Raw genomic sequence first — 14613 nt, 5'->3', positions numbered from 1 at the left:
TTCCCACCTTGTCCCACCCCACCCACCCGCCACCGGCGTACTTTGCTTCGTGTCCCTCCTCGCCCTCGCCAACCCTCTCCTCCGCCTCCCTTCTCGGCCTCCTCCTTTTCCTTCTCCACCTCCTCCTCCTCCTCCTCCTCCTCCTCCTCCTCCTCTCCGCACCCTCACGCGAGCTTTCTCCTTACCCTGCTATCGTTGCACACCTATTCGACAGCGAGGAGAAGACAGCATCTGGACGGGAACTTGGCGAGACGAAGAAACGGAGCACGCGAGAGAGAGTATCGAAGAGGGACGAGAAAGGAAAAAAGAGAGAGGAACGCCGCAACGTCTCGAAACCGCGTCGTTCCTCGAAAGTCGGCGAGAGCAAGATCGTAACGGAGAAAGACAAAGGCGTGCGCGCGGGGAAAGGGGACACAGGTATACCGGCATCGTGATCAGGTAGAGGGGGCAAAGGGGTTGTCTGCGCCTTGTCTGCTGGGAATCAATCATGTATCAGTGACGCTCAACCGGTGTCCACCTGCCGATCGCGTGGAAAATATCGGTGAATCGGGTCCGATCGTAATTGTCGAGACCGTCTTTCCGTTTCGGCTGCTCCTTTAACCTTAGTTCGGAGCTTTCTAATTTTATGCGCGTCATCCTGGATATACAGGAAGCAGCGTGCGAACGAAACGATACTCCGACGGTGTGTAAACTATCTTTTACAATTTCCACGACGCCTCCTCGTTTAATAGCACCCTTCGGCGTGGGTCAGACAAAAATGACGATGCACTTGCGCGTCCGTGGCCGATTCGCACTCGTTTCCTCGGTGACGAGATTAATTGGACGCTAACTGCCGACTTCCACGTTAAACACAGGGTAGTCCCAGGAAAGGGAGCTCTCGCGTTGTTTCCCTGCGTTCCGCGAAATCCGGCCACCGTAGAAGCGGCAACGCGGTCGATGCCGATCTCAATGATGATCGCGCGATCGAGGCGTCGACAACAAAGCCCAGGTTCGCGAGAGATCGGGGCCCGAAAGTGCCGGGAGCGGGTGATCCCGAGCAAGACACAATGGCCGGACGCGGCGGTTCGCAATAATGGAAAATAATTAAAGCGGACAAGAGGAGGAGGGACGGTTCAAACGCGCCGACCCGAGAGCCTCGGCCGATCGCTCGATCGGCTTGTCTGCAAGAACGCGTCTGACCATGTCGAATGTTCTTCCTGCGCGCCTCCGCTTTCGCCAGAATTCTACAATCCGAGAATCGAACGGATTTCTTATCGGCTCGGGATAGTTTCGAAGATAGCGAAAATACACGAGAGAAAGCGATCGCCAGCCTAATCGGTGTAGCGAGTCGCTGCAAAGCGTAGTACGCGATACAGTCGAGCAACCGGAGGGCCACGTTCTATCGAGATAAAGTAATCAAGAAACACGGCTGAGCTGACAGCTGCGAGGCAGTCGCGAAAAAAAATTGTTCCCGTTTGCAAATGGTGAGAGGCGTCGAGAAGGGGAACCGGTTTAACCGGGCACCCAATTCGTAGATCGATCGATAACTAGATCGAACGATCGATCGACGTCGATCCTCGGTTAGACATCGTTGACAGGCGCGCACGGTAGCCGACGGGACGATCAGACCCCCGCTTAGACGCGTGTTCGAGGTCCGAAGCCCCCTGTGCTGGCCGTGAAACCCCCCGCGGTACAATGATACGCCGAGATAATTTCGTTGGACTTTGACCGCGCCGGGGTTCCACCACCTGGGGAACCGTGAACACCGCCTACCGTTAAGTCGTTTTGACAGGTGTCCGTCGAAGTCGTTCGGAAGAGTCGCACGCGACATCCCCGGTAGAAATTATGCTAAAGGCTTTCGATGTTTTTGCTTTCAGTGATGTACCAGAAGCGGCTAAAGAAAGAACGAAGGGCAAGGAAACGCCTACAGGAACAACTGGAACTGGAGATCAAGAGGCGCACGCAGCTCGAGGAGGCGTTGAAAGCAACGGGGGCTTCTTCCGAGCAAGTCAGAGCGATTACCGGTAAGTATCAGTTTCGAGTGAAAATGGAGCGGGAAAAGAGGCGACTTCGCGCGCGCTTGCTCAAGGATTATCGTGATACCAGAGAAAGAAAGAAAGGAAGAGAAGAGCACGAAGACGTAGTAGAAACGGGAGAGTTTTCATCGAGTTCTGTTAACTGTTTCCCAGACGATTTCTCTCGCAGAGCCTTCGGGCTACCGGTGATCTCGGAATAAATTAATTAATTCGCCGAGGCAAAGCAAACAGCCTGACACCCGGCAGAATACGATTCCTTACTTATCCCCTGCCGGCGGGAAGATCCTTACCCCCTTCCCGTTTCAAACACGGCAGTCCCGATGCTCGCCTCTTTCTCGATTCTCCGGTTAAACTGTTAAACGATAAACGGCACGATTCTTCGGTGGTAGGGGTTCGGAGGCAGCGAGAGGCACACCGCGGCGGCACCCTTCTTCCTGTCACTAGCAAAACTCGAGCACGAGCTTGAAACCCTTTAAGTGAAATCTCTTATTCCGATATACAACGCGGGTCAGGAATCCCGTTCGCGTCGCAACAACGTTGCTACTCCCGCTGCCGCCACTGATTAACCCTGTCAAAAGCAGAGAGTAGCGATACTAATTTCGAATGAAACAGAGCACGCGAATTCGCCGCTTCGAGACGGCTGTTGGAGGGATCGTTACCTGCTCTCGTAGCGGGACAAACTATTACGAACACCGTGACGGAGCAAAACGCTCGGCCAATTTGATTTTGTTCCTTTTTTTTTGTGTGGTTTAGAAAACGTGACGGTGGAGGCTCGTACGAGTTCAGAGCCGCCGGAAGCTAGTCCGGTGCACTCACAGTCACAGCAGCAACCTTCGCAGCAACAGTCATCCCAGCAACCCCTTCAGCAACAGCAACAGGCCCAACAGTACAGGGAGGCCCAGGTACCGCGTCCCTCCCAACAACCCTCTACCCCCGAGAAACCAGCATGGGGATACGGCTTGGACCTGATCGGCAGCCAAGCCTCCGCCTTCTGGCAAAACTACCAAGGTCAGTTTGCTGCACCATCCTGTGACTAACCATTTAACTCTCGAGAAGTACAACAACGTCGAGACGCTGAGTGGTACGATAACTTTCTGCCTCTTTGTACCGAGTCAATCTGCGCACACCGACGACAGAAAATAAGCTGGCGGACTAACAATGGCGATCGAGTGAAATTTAAGAAAAGCGGCGAGCCTCGCGGGCATCCGTCTCATAGCTACGAGAAGAGGGAGCGGCGCGACTGCGATGAAAAGAGGGCGAGGACCCGTGGCAAGCCGCTAATTCGGATAATCGCATTCCCGTATTAGGATCCACTCAATTTTTCTGATCTTCCGGCCGGGTGACTTCGATTCTCGATTACCCAAACAAAAAAGAGGAAGCCTCGGTTTTTCGGTGGGAGGGGGAAGAGGCTGCGGATATCGTAGCGAATGGAAAGGAAGGAGAGAAGAAGGAAACAACGGAGGGCAAAGAGACGCGCGTCGCGCCGGTATCGCGCAAAGTAAATTATTCGAAAGATCTGGGGAGAGGGAGAGAGAGAGAGAAAGAGAGAACGACAGAGATAGAGAACAATCACGCCGGGGGCAATAACAACCCCGTACACGGGATGAGGGTAGACGAGTCGGGGGCGGACGACGGGGGGCCAGAGTCGGTTCCGACGAGGAAACACGAGGTATTTGAATAGGGTCCCACAGCCACCCGGGCATCATGATGCGGAATCCATTTGCAATAAACAACGGAGATTTAGATGGGGCGGCGGGGGAGAGGGACCGCCGGGTCGAGCAAGAAGGAGGAACATAGGTCGACGTAACGTTGTCGTCTGAGGTGGATACTTACGCCACTGAGGGGACTTCGGGGCCGCCTTGTCTTCGAGTCATGCATTCTATACGAACAGCGCCTCTCATTCTCCTCGGAGCGCGGGAAACGCGTCGAGGAATCGCCCGACAAACTAGGGACGGCTATAGACATATCGAGTTTCGAACAAGTAGAAAGGAATGGTAATTAGCAATATCGGTGCATCGATCGTTTTAAACTCTCGATGCTACTCCTTCCTTGCCAATACTTTCAAAAGGACAGATCGTGTGAGAACGAGCTTGAAAGTATGGAGGCGCGGACCGAACGAGAAGCAGAGAAAAGCCGGTCGCAGTCGAAGCGAATCGCAGTAGCGTTTAATAAGCTCGCAACGACCCACTTTTGCCTGTGCGGTAAGCATCCGTGGACGATGGTCGCGCTCACGGTAGCGGAATACACGTATGAGTGCCACTGAGTGTAATGCAGAGTTTATGCACATCTCTGGCAAGTAAGGAAGGAGCCGTAATTTCCCCGGCGGCCACTGTGGCTCTCGGTGGCGTTACCTGTCTTCCCTCTCCTTTCTTCCTTCGCTCGCTCTCCCTTCGTTTCCCTTAAACCCTCTACCTTTCTCTCTCATCCCCTTCCGTTCTGTGTCTACTTCTCCCTTTCGCTCGCTTTGTCCCTTGTACTCCCGCTCCTTTCTCCTCTCTCGCGTCCCGTTTCCCCCCTCGAGTACGTATATACGTGTACGCGCACAAGCGCACACGACGATTCCTTCGCGTCCATCATCCAGCATCCACCACCCGACGAGTACGACCGAGCACTCTGCCACGCTTTAATATTCAGACTATATGCAATAATTTCGCAGCAACCATAACGTCTCCCCTACTCCGCGTGTCGGCCGCTGTCTGGCGACAGACCGTACATGCCGCACCTCGTCTTCGCGTTCCTCTCCACCTTCCTCCTCTGTCGTTTATTTCCTCTCCTGTCTACACCGTCCCTCCGTCTTTTTTCCGATCTCCGAATCCACCTACTCAACCGCGACAATGCTGCGTCGTCCTATGATCAACCGTACGTCGCAATCGTTCGTAATCGACAGATTGGGAAATAGATGTCCTGGTTAAACGTTTGTGTTGGAAGCGTGCCCGTTCGCACCGCACCGGTCCACCGAGGAATATGCGTGCACGAGTATCCGCGGTGAATCTATTACAGCGCGGAAACTCCGAACCGTAAAGCCGGAACGAACCAAGCAACGATACAATATACCGCGATTGGTCGTAGGTTGTAAGTTGGTCGACGCATCTGGACGGAAAATCTTGTTTCTTAACGTCGCATGTGCGGGAGGCGAGAAAATAGTACACGACACGCGGCCTGATTCTAGCCGGAAAACGCCGTGATGAGATATTCTGCCATGGTGTTCCTCGCTCGATCCGGGTGGTGGTCGACGATCCTATGTACACACCTGTACGCGGCGCACACGTGCGTGTACCATTAGACGAAAGACAATAACCCCGCGAGAGTGATAAACCGTGACGCGTGTATACGAGCAATATAGAGGCGAAAGGAAGCTAACGCGTCGACACGGGAAGCCTGAAAATGGTAGGGGGCTTGAAAGCGTCCCTCGCCGCGAATATATCCACAAGACACGACGTGGTTTTCCGGCGAACAAGCCAGGACTAGAGAAATCGGGAGGGTAAACTGGAAGGGGAACGAAGCATCGCTCCTGTGTATGCTTGGCGCTAGTTTGCGCGAGGGTAACTAGATGTTAGCGGATGCTGTCGAGAATATCGTCGGTCTCTCCTCTTCCTTTCCACGTGACGATTACGAGACGCGATTCAGTTCGAGGGACTTTTTTCCCATCTTGCTCGCTCCTTCTCGGCCTCGTTCAACTATACGCTTGAATTTATCGCCGAGAAACGGTCTCACACCCTCTCGAAAGGACGGAAGGAGCGCGACTCTCGTCGGAAATCGCGAACGGCGGATTAAATTCGCTTCTGTCGCCCAGCCGAGCGAGAGATTCGTGGAGACAGGAGGTGAACAGGAGGTCGCAGTTCGTTCGGAAAAGCGTCAGGAAAGTGGTGGTGTTTCTATTGGAAATCGAGGCGGACGCGAGCATCGTGGCTCGAGCATTCCTCTTCGTTCTCGCCATCTTCGCTTTTTGTTCCGCTCGTATCGCCGCTTTTTGTGTCTCCGCGCTTCTCCATGCACCTCCTTGATTCATACAATTTCACGGTCGGCTTGGTGCTCGAGCGCCTATCTCCACGCATCCTCCGTCTCCGAGCTCTCCTCGCCCTCACCCACCGCCTTCCCTCGGCCCCCGTGCCAGCGCCCCTGTTCCTCCCTCGTTCACCGTCCGTCTTCTGTTTTACATAAAGATCAGAGCATTAAAAACGCGGCGCTACACGAAATCAACCCCGTGGCCGTCCCGCCGCCGCCTTCGTCTTTTCGTTCTTTCCTTCGAGTCCTTCTTGCATCGTGCCTCCCCTTTTCCCACCTCCTCCTTCTCTTCCTACTCCTACTCTTCTTGTATATCGGCGGTCTTTTTCTCCTCGACTTTGCTAACTCTCGACTCGAGCCTTCTGCACGAGAAAGAGAAAGAGAAAAAGAGAGGAAGACGGAGAGAGAGAGAGAGAGAGAGAAAGAGAGATCGACAGCATTCGAGCAATTACCGCGGCCGGGACACGATCCTCCGGCGGAGTCGCTCCGTTGGATGCTCGCGCGAGAAGATCGTCGAACCCGCTACGACGTTTGTTTTTCAGCGCACGAGGTCACGAAGCGTTCGCCGCCTCGGAAATTACTTATTACACGCCGGTGTAATAACCTGGGATTCTTCGATGCCTCTACGGATACGTTTGCCCGCTCCCGATCGAGACATTCCATCTGTATGTTGCGCGATTAAACTTTTCTTCATGCGGGTCCGTAACGTTCGCCCCATGTAAAACCAAAATTATCCAGAAAAAGAGAGAGAGAGAGAGAGAGCGAGAGAGGAGTTTGACGGTTGGTCGATTCCGAGGGGCGAACCACGATCAAAAGAAGGAACCTCGAAGCGAAAGACGCGTGGACGTGGAATTCGAGCGTTCGCCGACTAAAAGACTGATCGATCCAAGCACCGGCGTTTCCAATGACGTTGCCACGTCGTCCGGCACGATACCTCGATTTTTCGAGGAACGGTCAAGCATATATATATACCGTGTATTCCTTTTTTCCTCCCTTCCCGAGCCACCGCATCGCTACCGCCGCCTTCCACTTCTTTTCTTCGTCTCCTCTCTCCAGAGACGAGTTGGCCTTCTCCTGCGATGCATTGTGCGCCAGTTAATTACGTGCGGATAAACGCAGAGTCATACCGGATACAGTTCGAGAGGTTCTTCTTTCACCGATCTCGCTCGGAGGCCCTCTCCGCCGCAGTCGACAGCCGAAAAAATCGGCTGCCGGGACGAGGGTACAATACCAACCGTTTAGAGGTGAGAAAGAGGGGTAGCAGACTCGTTCGGTACGGCCTGAAATTGTTTTCATTGTTCCCGCGATTTGTCAGGGTGTGTAATACGGTAGCAAAACTATTAGTCGCCTGATATCCACGGATGTACGTGAGGCTCCAAGTGCACCGATGCGTTTCGCGGCCACGATCTGTCTCGATCGAATCGACCTGTTCCTCGACGACCGTCTCTCTTCTCCTCGGGGCAAGAAAAACTCTGTCGAACAACGAACTTATCCCCGGCCTACGGTATCGTTCTGCGACGTTCAGGACGAGAGAGGCGCGCAAACGACACAACGCGACACCCTTCGCAATCACAGCCAACCCGGCCGTATCTTGAGCAGTTAAATTGTCATTTGGATATCAAAGGGACGAGAAACACCCCGCGCGCGGATAAGGGCGCCAGAGGTAATTTGGCTCAGTGGAACGCAAACACTCGCGCTCGGCTCCACAGTCCCGTGGAATATAACGGCTCTGACGAACGCACGAATTCACACCCACCTACCACGAAACAGCCCTCAGCTATTGTTGCACAAAGCATAATGGAATCTCGGCCCCGACGTCTCTAGTCCCGCGCGGTCGCGCGACTCGTGCTACGCGGTACATCGCCGCGGCTCCGACTTCTCTCCACTCTTCGTCCGTGTACCAGGCCGCGCCTGTTAACTCGGATTTAATAGCCTCCCAATTCGATTTTACCATTGCCCAAGGAGGCACCATTTCACGCTTGCCGATTATATTCGCATCCCCTTCCTTCTCTCGCGATTAATCCTTTCTATCGACGGATCTCGCTCGGGGCTGTTTGTCGACCTACGTTAGAAATCTCATCGGAATGCTCTACTTTTGTTTGCATTTGTTGTCGAGCTTTCTTTCGAATTCACGATTTCACCGGCTCGCAGGATTTTCAATTTTCAGCAAGAGAGGGACACGAGTCGTAGCACGCTCTCCTTCTTCCGATCCACGGGCAGGGATACGATCGTGAGGCTGGTCGAAGGGACGTTACGTCGTCCCGTGGACGCTTAACGAAGTAGACCGAAACGAAGAGTCCGCCGGCGGTTAATTCGGCGCGATATCATTAAAGGGACATTTTCCAGTTTTCACCCTAATCCTTGCGGAATTCAGTGAGCAAACCTGCGGCCCTTTCACGCCTGCCTTCGTCCGTTATCCCTGTCCCGTCCCTTTTCCTTTCCCCTTTCTCGCAGTTCGCGCTCGCTGGTTTTCCACTAATTACCGCTCCGTTTCATCCTTCGCGCCGCGTTTCGGTTTACGCCTCGACGAAATCGACGCCAAGACATGCATTTAGTCGCAACCGTGTCGTCCCTCTGGCCCTTCCTCGACGCTTTATCAAATATGTAATCGCTCAACCGAATTGTTCCCAAGATCCGCGACATGACAGAGATAACCAACGAATTTTTTGTGTTTTCTTCCCTGTCGCAGAGTCTCTGGTGCAGGAACTCGAGCTGGAGAGAAAATCGCGGCAGCATCAGGCGGCCGAGAGAGACCAAGTGAAGTCTCCTCTTCAAGGTGGGTTCAACGACGCTTCCACGCCATTGAATCTCGAGCAAACACGGGCACCGGTGACTTAGTACAAGAGACGTCGGCGTCAAGATCGACCGGTAAAAGTTACGCGCAGCCATCGCGACTAGCCGCCTCCGGACACGGAGGGAGGCGAAGAAAATTCGACGTTCGACCAGAACGTAACTTGATTCGTGGCCGGATCAGCGAGCAGGAATTTCTTGCGACAAGAAACAAAGTTCCGGATCTTTAATTAGAAAGTCTCGGGGATGGCAGTCGCGTTTCGACGGGGTTGTTTCTTGCTGCGGCGTCACCGGCACACGCCACTGCCGGATTCGAAACTTGCCGTCGCCTCTTGCTTCGCGGAAACTTGTCGAAAGTTCCAGGCTCCGCGACAAAAACCGTCTAACCGATGGCGCGCGATTTCGACGCTCTTTCTTCGTGCCTTTCTCTCTCTCTCTCTCTCTCTCTCTCTTTCTCTCTCTTTTCGTCTCTGTTTCTCTCGGTCTCGAAGACCCCCAACGTGACGCTGCACGTAAATAATCGTTTTTCTGTCCGCGAACCAAAGTCCACCACGGCTTGGCAGCCGCTTAACGAGTGGTCCGCTTAATTGGCCGCAGCTTCGTAAAGTCAACTCTTCATCGGCGGAATGATCGTTCTCCTTTTCTCTCTTTTCGAAATTAACCGCGCCGCCGAATGTTTTCGGGGATCGTGGAGCGCCGAAACCGTGACAAGGTCCGTCCGTGCAATTTGCGTATCCTCTTTCTCGAGTGTAACGCAGCGATGTTAGGGATAGCGTAGGAGGAAGGTAACACACGGGTGAAGAAACGAAGTAAATCGAGTCCGGTGGACTATTAAAGCGCGTGGTGATTTTCAATCATAAGCGACAGTTCGATAAAAAGTCGAGTGGCGGCTCGATCACAAAGGCGCCCTAAGGGCCGATGAGTCGACCCATCTCGTATTTACGAACGCGCCCGATAGGACCCATCCTCGGTCTCTCTTTCTCCCGAATATCCGCGTCTCGTCCCTCTCGCGTTCATCTACGTCTCAAGAGGCAAGGATAATTAGTGAGCGGCGCCGCTTCCAGCTGAACGATCATCGAATCATTCGCTCGGTCTTCTCTCTTATTCTCAAATCGGTCGATCGCTTCATCCGCCGAACCGCGTGTACTCGATCAACGATAGGAGCACGGGGGACAAGAAGCACGTTTGCGTTATCAGGCTGCGCGATTCTTCTCTCAAGCGACACACACCAGGACACCGAACTCTTGACCGCCGCTTCTGTTTCAGAATCCCGAACGGGTTACTACAAGAACTCCGTTTTGTTCACGAGTGCGACCTAGAAGAGGCTGGAGGAAAGCAGAAGAGGGGCGGAGCGTGTACCAGCGAGCAGCCAAAACGAGTGATCGCGATCGATCGAGGCAAGGATCAAGAGAAACGAGGGAAACGGCGTCGAAAGTGGCGCGTACCGAGCCATCGGACTCGTGCACAGACTCTTCGTCGTAGTTTTGTGTGATTCGCGCGGCTGAAACGACTAAATCGGCCGACCATGCAAAGTGATATCGATCGCGAACGGACGAAATCACGTAGCTTCGAACACACGAAGAAGAGAGTGCGCGTCCAACTGCGCGAGTTTAACGCTCGTGCGAACCAAGCTTACTCGCTCGTCGATCGAGCGTGGCACAGATGACAAAGAACGTTAAACCCGAAACGTCGATCGAACCCACGATGAATGCTTGTTGTCGGTCGCCCCCTCGGGACAGGGACTGCTTTCGGATGTAGCGACAGTCGCAATCGACGACGAGCAAGGATGGAAACACATATCAATGAAACGACCGTAATGGCTATTCGTTTTCCAACGTTTCTGGAACGCGAAAACGCAGCCATTTTAATCGAATCACGCGGTGGTTTCCGGCGAGAAACGACACGCGAATGTATACCACGTCCAAGGATATACCGATTTACCCAGGGACAGTCGAAACCGCGCGTGATTTTCGTATTTCGCGGAGAACACGGCCGAAAGTAAGCGAAATGATAATGAGACAAGCACGAACTTGCAAGGAAATTTATCGAGAGAAAAATAAAGAGACGGAAGATATTTCTAAAGACTGCTTGAGAGTGCGTGCGCGCGTGCATGCGTTCCTAGAGGTACCTATCTCCTAATTACAGATCGACTTCAATTAGTTAATCGTGTTAAGCTGTACGAACGATCGGGCGCACCGCCTCGGTTTCGAGTATTATTATCATTATTATTAATATTATTTCCCCGACGACGGTGTACCATGAGAAGCCCGATCGTTGACGGGCGTGGGAAGAAAAAGAAAAGCGCGCGCGTCTCGAGATTCGCCTGCTCGTCGCTTAGCCATCGATCGGAAATTCTTGTACGGCCAACTGCATTTCCGATCTCCTTTCGAACAGCATAATATCGTGCAACAAAGCACAGTTCGCGCGTGGTACCGTAATACCGGACACAAGATCCGAGAAGCTTCGCGACGAGCCGCGACTCGATTACTCTGTATCATATAGAGCGTGAGAAGCTGTGCGAATGTGAGTGTGATATCGATAGACAGTTAAGTGGACGGAGACTGTGAGAGAACGTGATACACAGATCGACGAGAATTTAAGATGGTGACGAGAACGAAGCTGAATTAGCGCTAGAACGATAGAATACGCTTCGATCGAGATTAGCAGAGTGAGGAGAGTACTAAGTGCGCGTGCTAGAGAGAGAGAGAGAGAGAGAGAGAGAGAGAGAGAGCGGAATAAAAAGAAAAGGGAGAAACAACGGATGATAAATTCTCCCATGCGTTTTAAATCGTAACACCTTATTTATATAAATAAACTTAGTTACTACCGTCGACAAGTAAGGCTAATGCATATTGCGTGTGTCCTTCGTTTGCGTTGATCGGCCGCAGCTCGGCGAAATATTTCCGGTGAAACACGTTGGACGCGACCAAGAGAGAGAGGAGGGCGCCCGAGCCGAACCGCGACGAATATTTCCCCGAGGCCGATCCCCGTATTTAAGATCCATGTACAAAGTCTTTTGCCCGTAAGGTTCTTGTGTTGTAAAGTTCACATAATCATAGTGTCTAGATCGTACGTACCGGCTAAAGCCCGTTAAGACGATGCTACACGTAGTGAAACGAGAATTTAACCACCGATAGCTCATCTGTATTTGCCATCGCCACTACCAATCGAACGGGGTCAATCTCGCGATCGAGAATCGCCGGCACGAAACAGAGAGCAGTCGACTGACTCGACTCGAGTGCAATCGCGAATTTGGCGTACGATTCGCGAGGACGAGCTCCGATCGATCGGTTCGCGACTATGAAGAACGAATCGAACTTGGATTCCACTAAGGCGAATAATCGATTATGGTGGAAAAAGGAAACGGGTACCGGCGATTCTCGATCGGCGAGTCGGGTAAATTCGCGTTAACGCGATTGAAGAGAAAAAATTCCGCAGGAAACGGGGTGGGTAAACGGGGCGGGTTGCGTACAGGGGAAAGAAACTCGTGGGTCGGGGGGGTCGGGTGGGGAAAACCAGTATCGCCACACTACTGATTAACGATGACGACGAGCGGTGACGATTTCGCGATCGGACTTATACAATCTAGTATCGAGGCAAAAAAGTGTATTCATTGTAATTCAGCATTATTACCTATAAATAAATAGTTGTTATTGTAAAGTCTTTGTGTGTATCTCTCGTTAACCAATTCCAGTCGCCGTCCTGATCCCCTTGACCGCGCTGAGAAACACGGTGAGAGAAAAAAGGCAGAAAAAAAGGAAGAGCGAAGCAGCACCGAACGAGCCCACGGTAAGTGATCGTCCGCGCGATGGAAAAGTGGAGAAGGGTAGTGGACGGAGGGAAGGAGGCAAGGCGTTCGCGTTACAATTACCGGATTCCAGGCGATAGATTCGTCGGGTGTCGGCGAAGGAACGCGTGGTCTCGCCGCCTTCAGATTAAAGGCTGCACCGGGAGGTCGCAGCGTGCGACGATGTATTCTTATCAATTTCCAAGCACCCTAACGACTCGAGGCACGCGACGGGTGCCCATTGGTCGAACCATGCTCCACCCTTTCGACAGGGAATATATTTTAATAATAAATAACGACGATCCTGCTTGCGATTCCGTGGTCTGCCAGGGTCGAGTCGTAGTCACTTAATTAAATCGCCGCGCGAACGTCTTAATAGGCAGTGGCCACGATTCGGCTCGATCTATGCACGCGCCTGGCCTAACGCGTAGTCACGTAACCCGTAGCTCGATCGAAGCTCGATCACGCGCCTCCAGTCGGACGACTCTTTTCTTCTGGATCACGATCAAAAATTTCATCGACAGACGCTTTTTCATCGATGCAGCGACGAAACGAGAAACAAAGACTCCACTATTAACCAGGAAAAGAAGGAATCACGCGTTTCCATGCAAATTAAGCGTCTCTCTTTTTGTGAGCGTCGCGTTCGGAAGGCGAGGACCTGCTGCGTGCCGCGTTTCGGGTGCCCTTTCTTTTTCCTATCATCCCCCTCCGGCTTTTCACCCCACGCTCGGTCCGTTTCGCGTTTCAGAATCATAAAGATAACCGAATTGCTCTGACTCGACTTTTATTCCAAGGACATATTGCCCGACAATCATTCCGGCATTTGCATAATTATCGAATAAAACGAGAGAGAAGAAGCACGAACGCGGAGCCCTCGAGGCACTTCTAATACTCTGGGCCGCGAGTACGACTAATTTCATGCTCTCGACTTTTTTCTCGGCTGCGAGGGTCGTTTGCCACTCACCCCACACCTCTCCCACTCTCCGTCTTCGTCTCGATTTTTCTCCTTTCTTTTCTCGTTGACGTTCGTCAGAACGCTTCCTCTCCGCTCGATCTCCGTTTCCGCGTCTCGCCGCACGCGCGTTCCCAGCCGAGACGAGACCCTCGTTCGTCGCGGCCGATTAGCTTAATTCGGCCCCGGAACGACCAAATTCCTTCTAATTAGAATCGCAACGACCGCCGTTCATGCCGCTCTCTTTACGATCCGCGTTCCGTCCTTCGATCTCCTTCTCACAAAAGAAACGACTTCTCTCGAAATTAGCCAAGAAAATTCCCTTTTCCTCGCTTCGTATCAATCCCCTAGCTTTTCTCCTCATTCGGGCCAAAAATATTCTTACCGATGCTAAATTGTCTGTCGCTGTTACGTAACGATCGATGAAGTCCAACGAACTTCGTAGCTTCGTCTTCGTACATCGGCAGAGATTTTCCAAAACAAGGAGAATGGAAGGATCCCTAAGGGCGTTTGCTCGAGGACCTGCCCTTTCGTCGACATGTCACCGCGGTTAACGAGAACAGTCGAGCCGAGCAAAACAAGCGATTTTTAACGGGAAAAAAGGGTCCCCATCGCCTCTCGAATTATGCTAAACGATTTTACTCCGAACTGCGGCGCAGACAGGACTGTTCCCGCGAGCCAACGGAGACACGCCACAAAAGCGGCCACAGAATCCCGCAATGGAAACTTTCGTCGCAACGAAGAAACGCCACGTCGAGTAACAGCCGCGAAAAATTTGCAATTATAATTGACGCGCGGCCTCGGAAACCGCGCCTGCGCCTTTTTCCAACACGCGCCAGTTCGAACGACCGCCGACGCCACTTTTGCTCGCGCAAATTCCGCGCGATTTAACGACCGAATTCTCCGTACGGACTAGAAATGCCGACAAAAAGTCTAACAAACTCGCAGAGGGAAAGGCGGCGTGGTTAGAAAATCAACGCCGCTATTCCGCGGCCCGTTTTCTCTACGTTCTTAGATCTTCAAACTCGCGTGCTAAAGAGAAATAATTACAAATACATGAAAGA

The 14613-nt window shown here is 52.6% G+C and overlaps 1 protein-coding gene and 1 long non-coding RNA gene across 7 annotated transcripts in view; one reads left to right on the top strand and one right to left on the bottom strand.

The window, feature by feature from the left end:
- The window catches only part of dac (dachshund family transcription factor), a 143961-nt gene extending 131491 nt beyond the window's left edge, over nucleotides 1-12470 (top strand). For 3 of the 4 annotated variants that reach the window (XM_069116685.1, XM_069116683.1, XM_069116684.1), the window contains 4 exons: nucleotides 1857-2003; nucleotides 2769-3023; nucleotides 8710-8796; nucleotides 10077-12470. In XM_069116685.1, coding sequence (XP_068972786.1) covers nucleotides 1857-2003; nucleotides 2769-3023; nucleotides 8710-8796; nucleotides 10077-10129 — 542 coding nt within the window. In that variant the 3' untranslated portion in view covers nucleotides 10130-12470. The remainder of the gene's footprint in view (nucleotides 1-1856; nucleotides 2004-2768; nucleotides 3024-8709; nucleotides 8797-10076) is intronic. The other variant, XM_069116686.1, reaches the window with a different exon arrangement.
- Nucleotides 1-14613, bottom strand: part of LOC138181668 (uncharacterized) — a 121102-nt gene that overhangs the window by 64103 nt on the left and 42386 nt on the right. The gene's annotated exons all lie outside the window — the stretch shown is intronic.

This window comes from Bombus flavifrons, chromosome 7 (genome assembly GCF_040668555.2).
Source record: "Bombus flavifrons isolate JBK064 chromosome 7, iyBomFlav1_principal, whole genome shotgun sequence".
Taxonomy (NCBI): Eukaryota; Metazoa; Arthropoda; class Insecta; order Hymenoptera; family Apidae; genus Bombus; species Bombus flavifrons.
Note: the sequence above shows the minus strand (reverse complement) of the source record. Positions and strands in the feature narration are given on the sequence as shown.